The following is a 12,568-nucleotide window of genomic DNA, read 5'->3' as shown; positions in this document are numbered from 1 at the left end:
GTTCTCCATCTGGTGCTGCTGACGAGTTTGCAGTTAAGAGACAATGAGATGACAATGTGATTAATTCCTCACCTGTTTGCTTTATGAGCCAGCTAATGACTGTATTTTGGCCTCTTAAATTCCCTCCACACTCATCGTTTCAGTGTCTCTCCAAAGACTGCTAATGAAGCCAGGCCAGCATCATTCGCAAAGATTGATTTTCCAATCTCACTTCATCAGAGAGTTAAATATTCAATAAATGTGACAGATAATGAATGAATAAAAAATTGATCCGAGTATGCCCATGTAGCCTGGCAGACAGCTATTTTAATTTGCAATCATTATGTAAGGAATACGATCATGTCTTCCCTACCAAGGATAAAAAATTACCTTTTCATCATTCAATTGGCTTGTTTATTGCTCTTCAAATGCTCATAAGGCTATCTGTGAAAATGTGTTCATCTGTGACTATGATCCATTTCTCTTCTCTTCTCTTCTCCTCTCCTGTCCTCTCCTCTCCTCTCCTCTCCTCTCTGTGTTTACAGGGAGCCATGTAAACTCAGTGGCAGTGGGGATCGCTGTGGGCTTTACGATCCTGGCTATCCTCTTCACCATCGGCATTGTACAATTCTGCTGCAAGTACAAATGCCAAAAGTGCAAAAATTGCTGCAAGAAAAAGGGTGGGTGGAGTTACAAGATCTCCTCACATTCTATTACTGGCATACAACTGCTTACATGCTAGACATTAGACAACATCAGCCAACATTATGACTAGTGCGTGGTGAAGCTGTCATGCCATTATTATTAGAATTTCATCTTCACTCTGTCTCTGCTTCTCTCTTTTTTCTCTTTCTTACTCTATGTCTCTGCAGAGCCCTCACTGAAAGACAAAGTGCTCACGTAAGTGTTTTTCTCTGTAAAGTTCTTTCACATGCAAACTCCTTTCTCGCTCTCTGCAATTGCTTGTGAGGTTGTCCGGGTAAAGTTGATGTGTTTGATCTTTCTATCTACAGCAAGGTGGGCTTAAAGAAGTCTCCTCCTCCCTTCTCCATCAGCAGCATCATGAAATGACACCAGTTCGGTCACACAGGAAACTGTCAACAACTATAACAGAGGACTGTCACTTTCCCTCACATCTTGGTTTCAATATGCATATTATCTGTTCCTGTGTCTTGCTGCTGTAATGTATCTTGATGTTATAATGTATCTTGATGTTTTAACTTGTATGAAGGAGGGAATCTACCATGTTACCTTTAGGGCATTAAGATTGCATCTCCATGTAAACACCCTACATATCCCACAACAAATGCCCTCTTTCTCATATATCACATACCACTGTGTCTGCGAAAAAGAGTATGTTATTATATCATTTGAATGTACATTTTAAAATTATAAAAATTGAATAAAAAATGAAATGCAAAATATACATTTTGCATACATATTTAAATATGAATTTCTTATGATTCCACTATTTGCCAGTTTCACTATTTGTCATGAAAACAGTCACACTTTGTCATTTTGTGGTGTCAAGATATGGGGCTTCTAGTGGTTCAGTTTTGAGTAAGCACACACACTCACACACAGCCAGACAGTCAAAGACAGACACACACACGCACACGCACACGCGCACGCACACGCACACGCACACACACACACACACACACACACACACACCAAATCACACGGAAACAAATGCAAACACTACTGCTGATGAGAAGAACTTTTAGGGCGAATGCAGAATATCAACAGCTCAACCACAGCAATAGGCGGATCAGTTTTCTTGTAAGCTGCAGGAGACTTCCCTTCAAATACACATAATCTACTACCGGTTCGATACTTTCTAAGGTTGGCTGAGTTTTAGGCAAATTCTTTGAACTCACATTTTTTTGATTAACGAAACTACCGCTTCTTTCTCTGTGTCTTTGTTATTTTTTTGTCTGTGTCAACTTTTCCCTTCAGTCAAAAACTTTATTAACTATAATAATTGAACAAAAATACAATGAGTTTCTTTTTTTTTTTTACAAATCATGTCTGTTCTATATTGAGCAATATCTACTTCAATAAAATAAAGTAAACATTTTATTATTGTGCTAATGTAACTATGAATTGTTGAATGTAACTATTAACTAAGCATTAACTATGAATCATCACACCTTCACGAAACTCCCACGATCCATTTCATGAATTCAGAAAAAACCCAGAGCATCAAACCATAGTTCCACGGGTCAAACAAGCTATGGCAAAATATTTCACTATCTGCTTAGTATTTGCACACATCTTTCCCAAAATAACAATTAGTCACCAGAGTATGAGCGACATATTCACGAGCCACTGGGGAAATTTCAGAGAAGCAATGTTCAGTAAAAAAAAAAAACATGTTTCTGTTCAGTGCTACTCCTGACACTGTTGGTGCTCTCATGCAATGCAGTTTTTAGATTTTGTCTCTGTGTGTCAGACAGCACAGTCACACACCACACAGATGCAGAGAATGGAGCTTTTGCAGTAAGGCAAACTGTTGAGTTTTGTCTGAGATCTTCTAATTTGATTTTAACAACAAAATTGAAATTTGTATTACCATTTTTCACATATATGTGTTTTGTACATGCTCAAAGGCACAGCCATTGTGTTCAAACCTGTTTTTGACCAGACATTTCCTGCCAGTGGCCCCAAGGATTTGCATAGGGCACCTTTGGACTCAAAATGCAAGTAAATGCAAATGAATGACAGCAACTTCTTGAGACCGTTGAGGCTACTGCATTTGTAACATTGAAGCTAGTTAGCTAGCTATCTCTAGTGCAGCTACCCACTTGATTTTACAAGTCAGAAATGCTACATAACAGAATATAAAATATATAAAATAGTTGGTTCTTTTTTTCTGAACTGTGCACCTGATGGCCCTGACCACTTCATGATGCTGTGAAGGCTCAATTACAATGTAATCTGCTTTTCTGTAATGTGGATTGTTTACCAGTGACCACCCATCCCCCCATAAGTGTAACTCAACAAGTCATGTCCCAAAAGAAATTCTCAAATAATTAATCATCATGGGTAACAACATTTTTATGTCACGCTTTGTGCAAATCGCCAATTTGTAACTGTATTATCTATTAACCTGGGAACCAGCATATGTGTACTTCTGTCTATGTGCTTTTGGTTGTTTGAGCAGCCCTGGCCTGCACAGCCGCCCCTCCCCCACCCCTCGATTTAGCGCTCCTGTGGGAGAGAGTGAGAGGTAAGGCAGTGCTGCCGACGTGCCTCTGAGCCAGCCACAGGCTATAAGGTCAACGGCAGCAGAGCACAAGTCATGGGAACAGCTTGAAAAAACCCTAGGCAGCTACCGAGAGTGGAAAACACAATGTGAGGTGGGGTTTTTGTGGGGTTTTTGCTACTCCTCATCTGTGAGAAGAGGCATTTCATATACAAGAAGCATTCACTGTATTCAATTTGGCAACACAAGACAACACAACCACTAATATAAACAAAAAAACCCAAAAATGATATTTTCAGAAAAACATGAATTGTATCTATGTTTCTCTCCTTAAAGGACCCTATCTTCATATAACATGGTTTGGTAGTGGTTTTGGTTTTTCTGTTTAATTGTAGTTTAGTTTCAGTTCTAGTTTTATTATTATGCTGCATTCATGCTGCACAAATGAATTACCCGAAACATAAACAAAAACACGAAAACTAAATTCTTCTCTATTTTGATTGTATTTTAATTAGTTTTAGTAGAAACGTTATATTTTGTTTTTGTACAAAGTACAAGTCTAGTTTTTATTTTATTTCAGTTCAGTTTAGTAGTTTGTCTAGTTTTGTAGTTTCGTCTTAGTTTTAGCTTTAGTTCTTCTTTGTAGCCTAAAGAAAAACACTGTAATTAATTTTAATGAGATAAATGTTGAATATCTCTGAAAATTCAGCAATAATGGCAATATTTGGCTTATTTGCTGTCAGTTTGATGTGGGACTTTCCTCATGTGAACTTCTTGATTATGAGAACACAAGAGGGAGTCTGAAAGAGGAAGTGTTTGTACCTTAATTTAGATGCCACCAAACCGCTGCCCTGGTTCAGAGGAATCCCTGTTATAGTTAAGGTAATGTTTATTATTCAATAGGTGTCACTTTGGTGTATAGGGGTATTTTTTTTTTTTATTTATTTGAGTCATGGTTTCTCTATGTATGAAACCCACATCAAATAGAAACTCAGCAAACATTTGTTTTCATTTGTGTTGTTTTGTCAACATTCAAAATTTACAGACTATTTCGGGGATGTCTTTCAATCTTTCGTACATTTGCAGTAATGCTTAATGAATAAATAGTTTATTTCATATTTAGAATTCTGATAAATTGCCATGACTGGAAGGTATAGGCAGCACACTTAGGCCTACAGTTTAAGCTCTTAGGCAGAGAAAGGTCACTTGCTGAGTCAGTATATGGTAATGAGAACATTTAACAAAATGTCATTGGAGATGGAGATGGAGTCATGGAGATTAGGCAAAAATGTTGCTACTCTGACACCTTACTAACACCATCTGATGTGGTGAAGGTTTATGGAGCGATAATATTTGAATAAATTATTCAGACAAACGTTCATGACCTTTTGTTGATTACACGGTAATATATCTCTTCTTAAAATCTTTAAAATCCATTTACTTTGACTCATATTTGAATAGATACAACAGATAACTATTTTCATGACTCTTTGGGGTGAATTATTGAGATAGGATGTGGTTGTGAGTGGAGGGGAGGGGGCAAGGAGAAGATCTTCACAAAACATTCATATCCATTAAACTGCTAAACTGTTTCTCTGCATTTTCTACCCACGCTAGTTTCGCTTCCGGGCATAATGCATTTTACTCAGTTGTAAATATACCCCAAAGTAGCAGGGCAGAATTGGGACTTTCACCTCATAGACTTTGTCTCTGTACACTCCTGCGAAACCAACAGTTACCAGCCAGCAGCTGTGTATTGTTTAGCAGAGATCTTAAACCTCTATTTCCTTCCTACACATTAAGAATGCCTGTTCTGCTTTTTTACCCCTCTGAAAGAGTTTAATTCTGCATAATTTCTTCTTCCAAAATACTAAATAGTTCTCCTATTTCATAACTTAAAAAGTCTTGAGCTGTGCCTGAAAAAAACAACTCCATATGTGTGTGTGGTATGGCAAAAGGGAGTGTATTATTGGAATAGAACAGTCAGATATTTTACAACAACATGTCAGTATAAAAGGTATTCCACAATGTAACAAGCATTACTGTGCATCAAAAGTCATCAGTCAGTTTGCAGTTCTACGTCACATAAAGAGAGGGACATATTGTTCATACCAAAGTCCTGTCCTCCCTCCACTATGGGCAGTGTGGAAAGAGCTGTTAAGAGTGGGAAAGCCTCCAGTTGTACAAGAGGCAGGTTAGGGGATGTCTCTGAGTCATCCATCATGACCACAGTGTCCGTGTGAATGTGTGTTTTTCTGCAGTAACTTGAGAATGTAAGTTCCCCTTTGCAAGTGTCCACAAAATGATTTTTGCTATTCAGCAGTCCGTTTTCAATACATGTGGCTCTGTATTGTCTGATGTCTTCAGTTCCATAATGTTCTGTTTTATTGCACCAAGCGCACTGACCTGCTCCTGAGCAGATACATGACTGATTCACGGCTCTGTAGCCTGTGACCACATCAGCCAACACTGTGTCTGGATCTGTAAGTATCTGTTTAAAAATCTCCTCACCATCACAAACATGGATCTGCACAGCTGAGGGGCTCTGGCTGCGATAATTATCCCCCGCGACAGGCTCCGCTACAGGTCCGCTGTCCTGTCCATCCAGACTCATGGAGCAATCCAGCTGGCAGCCCAGACCCACTCCGCTATCCTCCCTCTGCCTGGCTGTGTTACTCCTCCCTTCCTGCAGGGGGTGCTCTCCTGGACTACTGCTGCCACTGGTGGAGCTCTCTGATCCTCCCATGCTTCCACAGCCGCTATCTTCTTGCCTCATTGGAGCACTTCCTCTGTTCGCTGTGGCAGAGTTTGACTCCATGCTCACCCCGCTGTCCATGCTTGTCCTCCTGCCCTCCTGCGCGTCCACCTTTGATACCATAGCGTGTGGCGTCACTGGCTCTTTGGCAACACGGTTTTTAACTTCTGTTCTGGAGATGGTCAGGAACCAGCCTTTGTCCGTGACAGCCTCCATAGGGCCCTCTCCGACAGTGAGCGGGAGCCAGCCACTTCTGGGGGATTTCTGTAAATGAGGAAGAAGAGGGCAAAGAACCGAATGTTATTATCTAAATCTGTTGGTAAGGATATCTACAATATGGAATGAGAACAAGGTATTTACTATTGTCGTCTCCGTCTATTACGAAATGAGAACTGAAACTGAAAATGATTGTTAAACTCCTGGTCTCCTTTTGTAAATTGGTTCCTTTTTTCATATAGTAGACAGTCCAAGGTTTCATAACTGTATTTGTTCCTGATTTGCTGAAATTCACGTACTTACAAATTCATGTACTTACCAATGCAACAGGTATTTTCTCTGGACGTTGCAGGTAACAGAACAGGATGGTGAGCAGCACAGCAACGATGACCATCATACCCAGAATGGACAGGGATGACACGGCAATTATGAACCACTCTACAGGGAACAGAAAATAGGAAACAGTTCACCAGGTGCCAATAACTTGACTGTATAGGCGATGGAAGGCTTTCCTCTACCGCTAGGTTTGAACATGTAACCTTTTGCTTGCTGGCCGGCTTCTCTGAATTCCCACTGTTAGTCACCATTGTAATGTTTCTCTCACCTTGCTCAGGTAGCAGCAGACACTGTTCAGCAGACACATCGCTGCTGAGGAGAGCTCCGTTGCCCTCCACCCTGAGGCTGACACAGTACTCTCTCCCCCAGTGGAGCGAATAAAATGTCTTAGTCGTCTGATCTTCCTCCACTCCATCTTTCAGGTATGCTATTGTAGTCTGCAGGGCAAAAATCAAAATGGCATTGATGTCAGTACATTGAACATTACAGGCCTTGCTACACACACTCTCACATGCTGCTTTGGAAATATTACTGAGGGAATGTTTTGTTTGGGAGGAGTGGTAAGACATTTGGGAAGATGGGAACGATTTAGCAAAATGTTCAAATAAAGCTGTTTCAGCCATGGAGACTTTCATCAGATTTTACACCTAATTCTGATACCCACCTTATTGTCTCTCCCTTTTTCCTCCAGGTAGATGGTGTAGGTCACGCCATAGGGAAAAAGCTTTGTCAAAATGGGCTTTTTGTGAACTTTGACTGTCAGAGTGCTGGACGTAGCCAATAGAGTGAAGGAAGGAGGCAGCAATTCACCTATAGGAACAGAGAAAGGAATGTAAGAATGGTATGACCATACTTGTGTGTACATGATGCAACCTGCGATCTTGAAAGGACGGCACAATCCAACCACTACCAGTAAAAAGTTTGGACACTCCTGATTGAATGTGCTATGTTCTTCATTTTCTTAAAGCCATTTTGATCTAAAGGCTGTTGCTTAAATGCTTGAAATTTGTTTCTTAGACAAATATAAATAGAGAAGTTGATGCATATGAATTTCTTTTCAAAGCCTTTGCCTCTCCATCAAAACAAAGGGCGGCTACTTTAAAGAATCTCAAATATAAAATAGTTTTGATTTGTTTAACACGTTTTTGGTAACTGCATAATTCCATTTGTGTTATTTCAAAGTTTTGATGTCTTTACTATAATTCTAAAATGTGGAAAATAGTAGAAATAAATTATAATGTGGTGTGCCCAAACCTCTGACTGGTAGTGTATTTACAAAAGTTTGACAGGATACAGAAAAGAGTATGCTTTATTTTCTTCATTGTGCCAAACTGTGAATTAACCAGCCAAAAGACATTATTGCTACATTGGTTGCATAACAAAATGCAATCAAAATATGCTTACTCTTATTTGGGTAAAACCTGTTAATGGTTCTCCACGCTGACACGTCCTCTCCTGTGACCAGCTGAACTCTGACCTTGTAGGCGACGCCGTAGTTATGGATGAGGTGGCTGAAATCACAGTAGGTCACTGTGATCCTTGTGCAGCTGGACACCTTGGCCCAGTCTACACCATACCTGATGAGAGAAAACGCACTGATGATCCACTCAAAGGAGTAGAAATGTGGATGATACAACATGAAGTGGGAGTTTGCTATTTATTAACAGTTACCCTTGGTTAATAATTTGCATCGGTGGACAGAAACAGCATGGAATAGAGGGAAACCGAGTTGAACAGATCAGAGGGAAAGGAAAAATAGAGAAAACTGAAAAAAATAGGATAGGAACTTAAAAATGAACAGGATACTGTAACTCTGAAGGAAATTATAGGAAAATGACATGTATTAATGAGAGTGGCAAGGACTGTGAAGTGAAACGTACTTTGCCATCTGTACATTGTAGTGTGACTTATATGGGGCATCCATAGGAGGGTCCCAGACTGCCATCACCTCCCCATCCCACATATTCATCAGCAGGTTGTCAGGCTGAGGGACGTCCAGGCCTGCCACAGAGAAGTAGGGGAGCTATGTTAAAGTCACTGTCACAAAAGTATCAAAATTTCTCCACGTATAGTTTTTGTCGTTTATGATTGTGGGAACACCATACTTTGTTCCAGTTTAATTTCAGACTGTAATGTGAAAACATGCAATGAAAATGCTGAAAAAAAAGTACTATTTTCACAAACATGTTTTGCAGAGGATGTGGTCAGGAAGAGAAGTAGTCTTGTCGAGAAAAAGGCGAAGAGAGCTTGCAAAACATTTATGGGAACGCTGATTACTCTAGAATGATAGTTGATGGGTTTTCCAAAGGGAACAGAGTTTTAACCATTTTGACTCTGTTTGTGGGAACAATTTACCAGAATGGAACATCCAACAGGGGAATTCTCCATAAAAATGACTAGGTTTTTTTTTTTTCAGTGTTCATCATGTTGGGGAAACTAACATGTTGGGAAATTAGATTAGATCTCAACATTTCAGAACAATTTCCAGAATTTGTCAAAGATACAATACAAAATACAAATAAACTCCTACTGTTTATTATGTTTGAGTGTAACAATTTTAGCATTACAGTGGAAAATATCTGTGAGACATGGATAATCTAAACTGAAAAAACAAACATCAGACTCTAATGATATGATAAAAGCTGTTCATTACCTGACACACAGTTTGTATAGGTGATCAAAAAGACAAGAATTAGTATCTTGAAGCTCCTATCCATTTCTGGTATCTGGACAGATATCCTCATGCCGTCACAAAGTGTCATAATCCACACAGTAGCCAGCAATACTGTATTGCTCAAGCTGTCCTTCATTCATCACTCCTGCGGTCCCTCATTCCAAGTGGCAGCAGGGCAAATTGAATTAAAAAAACATGTCCCCTTAATCCACTATTGGGTCTTCTGTGTAATGGCAGTGAATAGAATTAAAGTGTTGATAAATATCGACGGAGGCAAGCTGATGTTCTCTCTCTAGTAGTACTGTGGTGTCTGCTGATCTGTGGAAGAAGTGAGAAGGCAGCAGGTTTTCCCCTTGTGACATTATTTACACACTTCTCCCCCAATCTCTTCCTCTCTTGATCAACTCCCCTCCCTCTCAGCTGACACACTTCCTGCTCTGACGTCAGCGATGCTGCTCTCGCTTCAACTCTCGATCTTGTCTCGGCTGACTCTTTCCTTCCTCTTTTGCCTTTTCTTTTCTCTTTTCCATACCTTTTTATGACGAACAGCAAACCTGGACTGTTGGCCTATACAGGGGTGAGAGACAGCAGAAAGGGGAAGGCTCTAGGAATTCCCCTTTCACTGTCACAGAAAATTCTCCAGTTTCTCGATGATACATTCTAGCCAATGAGAAATAGAGGCAATCTGGTCATCGCTTGTTTAGAGAAGCAGACATAAATAAGACTTTCTCATTTTCTCTTATAATGTAAAATATTGGATCACTCACACAAAGAGCACACTCGTTTTTCTCTCAGTTTGCCACTGTGTGTTGTGTGTGTGCAAGCCCATTTGACTTATATCTGCCTTTCTGTCTTTTCCTATGATAGTCAATGTTAATAAAACCTGTGTTGCAGTTGTCTGAGCTGCAGGCGGATTTTCCAAAGGACCAATAGTGATGGCTGGGAGGGGGATGGAGGCAACTCAAAATACCTGTCCGTTTTTGCTGTTTTTTGTGTGTTTTGAGTGTGTGTTTGTGTGTTCATAGGATAACACTTTACTTGAATTGTTGGTTATAAGACATAAGTCATCATACGCACATCATAAGCACGGTATAATTATATCATGAAATGTCATAATACACTGTAATCTATTACGAATCTGATATAACCAGGTTATTACACTATTATAAGTAATGCATCTGCCACCGGAACCTATATATTTCTTTTGTTTATAAGGCATCAAATGTACTGTAAGCTGAGGAATTCTTAGTGTGCTGCAATGTCTAATTCATGAACATCAAATGGTCTATGACCTTTTCATAAAGTCATCAGTTAAGGGATGCTGGCTTAGTTTCTGTGGTTCTGACAAACCGCAGTTTGTGTGAAGCCACATCTCCATACCTCATCTCACTCACAGGCATAAGTTGCACACCACCTCGACAGATTGTCAGTTATCACTGATTTCCACTGAATGGAATGGATTATGGGTTAGAAAATGTGGAAATGTGACAAAACAGTTTTTTGAATCTCATCAAGGAGGTAGTTCTTATTTTACTCTTCTAGAACGTGTGTTGTCAAACATTTTCATACCAAGGATCACCAATAGACAAGCATTTGGCCATGAATCATTATCTGAGAAAATGTTTATTTGTTGAATTGCAGTACATATAATAAACAATACCATAATAATAAAAAAAACAATAAATAATAATGAAAAATAATAATAATAATAATACAAACCATTCCCACTGAGCAATTTTACGTTGATTAGACGTTTAAAACACGTCTAAATGGCCATTGCCGTCTAGGCTAAATTAAGTTTAAATGGGGTTGAAAAGTGAAAGTTTATTAGATGTCTATACATAGACAGTATTATCCTGGACTGAGAGCTACGCATAGACGCAATGTTGAAATTACTTCTTGTGCTCAGATAATTATCTTGTAGGCTAGTCTACAGGACTTCTCTGGTGCATATTTTTGGTATTTACAGATGTTTATTCATTGTAATAATGTATTTACTGCTTGGTCTAAAATAGGTCAATACATAGCCGTAATGATCCTGGGCTATATGAGAGCTAAAGCATAGACGTGATGTTGAAATCACGTCTTTTGCTCAGTGAGTTGTTTGGCAGCAGTCTGTCGTAGCCCAAGTATTTCCATGATGTAGTTTAGTGACCAAACAGAGCATCTATACACCCTCTGTTGGACACTTGTTTCCTCCTCACCAGACTTAATTGTCACTGTTTGAAATCTAATGTAATGTTTATGTTTAGCGCTACTAAAGTTGCATTTACAGTTTATACACACATTACACCCCTCAACATCTGCACTGTCACAAGGGAAAGAGAGACATTTACCGGCTGGACTTTTGAAGGAAAGTTAAAGAGGTATTTTTGGGGGTGTATCAACAATCAATACCTTTTTTCTCTTTCAATTTTAAAACCAAATCACATTTTTGAGTCTGAGAAAGCTCTGCCATTTAGCAGAATACATCACATCCCCTTTTCTCTCTCTCTGTGACCTCCAGTGTGTCTCCTCACATGTCTCTGTTGCAGTTTTAGTTCCTGGTTAAAGAAAACGCACTAAACCACAGGAAAAGTTCATAGGCTACTGTAGATCACGTGTCTGTTTGTGGCCCTTTTGGTTTCTTTCTTGCAGATGGATAGGTGACAATAGATGATTAATCCTGAACTCTGGTGGCCCACCTAACTGACAGAGGTCCTCTACTGTAGTTTAGAGGGGGGAGTTTCACAGGTGTCATGTGCCTGTAGCGCCATGCATGCATGGAGGAAGAGACAGTATACAACATCACCCTCTAGTGGTGCTGAAAGGGAACACTCCTAATACCTGTAATGCTCTTCACAAATGCATCATTCAATGTTCTGGCTCTGCTTCAGATACAGTTTGGATAGACTCACAGAAAGACGATATCTCTTTCTATATTCATCTGAACATCAAAGGTCTTGCAGTTCAGACCGGTGTTTCAGCACTCTGATATTACACTGTATTTCATCATCTATTCAGATGCTTGTGCTCGGTCTGCTAAACGTTTGCTTTGAGGCCCACTGAAAGTTAAGTATTCATGGTGAGATCTTCCCATGCAAGCCCAGTGTGGTGTGTACGTGTGTGTGTGTGTTTGTTTGCTTGTGTGTGTAATATGTATGTGATAAACTCACACAGTTCAGACATAATTGTATGTTGTTATATACATTTGTGTATTTCTGTGTACATAACTCTTTTTACACTCATTGACTCAGTGAACCGCATATTAACACTGCAATTGCATTATTGTTGTCATTACTGTCGATCTCTTCGCTTGTCTGTGTTTTTGTCTCTCTCTCTCTCTCTCTCTCTCTCTCTCTCTCTCGTGTGTTCAGCTGTCTGTTTGTCTAAAAGAATAAAATATACACACACTCACACA

General features: G+C 39.6%; 1 protein-coding gene across 1 annotated transcript; it reads right to left on the bottom strand.

Moving 5' to 3' along the window:
• Positions 1-5,128: 5,128 nt before the first annotated feature.
• On the bottom strand, positions 5,129-9,492 carry il10ra (interleukin 10 receptor, alpha). Its single transcript, XM_071519245.1, has 7 exons — positions 9,148-9,492; positions 8,375-8,495; positions 7,899-8,071; positions 7,159-7,304; positions 6,763-6,931; positions 6,478-6,596; positions 5,129-6,206 (listed from the first exon to the last, which is right to left on the bottom strand). The coding sequence occupies exons 1-7, from the start codon at positions 9,302-9,304 to the stop codon at positions 5,247-5,249; spliced, it is 1,845 nt and encodes a 614-aa protein (XP_071375346.1). The 5' UTR covers positions 9,305-9,492; the 3' UTR covers positions 5,129-5,246.
• Between the last annotated feature and the right edge of the window lie 3,076 nt (positions 9,493-12,568).

Source organism: Centroberyx affinis, unplaced genomic scaffold (assembly GCF_046629955.1).
Source record: "Centroberyx affinis isolate AG114_WGS23_722 - 3 ecotype Tasmania unplaced genomic scaffold, CSIRO-AGI_Caff_v1 ptg000677l_1, whole genome shotgun sequence".
NCBI lineage: Eukaryota > Metazoa > Chordata > Actinopteri > Beryciformes > Berycidae > Centroberyx > Centroberyx affinis.
This window is presented reverse-complemented; position numbering and strand designations above follow the sequence as displayed.

Bases quoted from the DNA above. Each gene is read 5' to 3' on its own strand.
- il10ra (XM_071519245.1), bottom strand. From the start codon at position 9,304: ATGAAGGACAGCTTGAGCAATACAGTATTGCTGGCTACTGTGTGGATT. The intron at 8,496-9,147 runs GTAATGAACAGC...TCTCTGTGGCAG, and splicing joins CTATACAAACTGTGTGTCAG to GCCTGGACGTCCCTCAGCCT. The intron at 8,072-8,374 runs GTACGTTTCACT...TTCTCTCATCAG, and splicing joins TACAATGTACAGATGGCAAA to GTATGGTGTAGACTGGGCCA.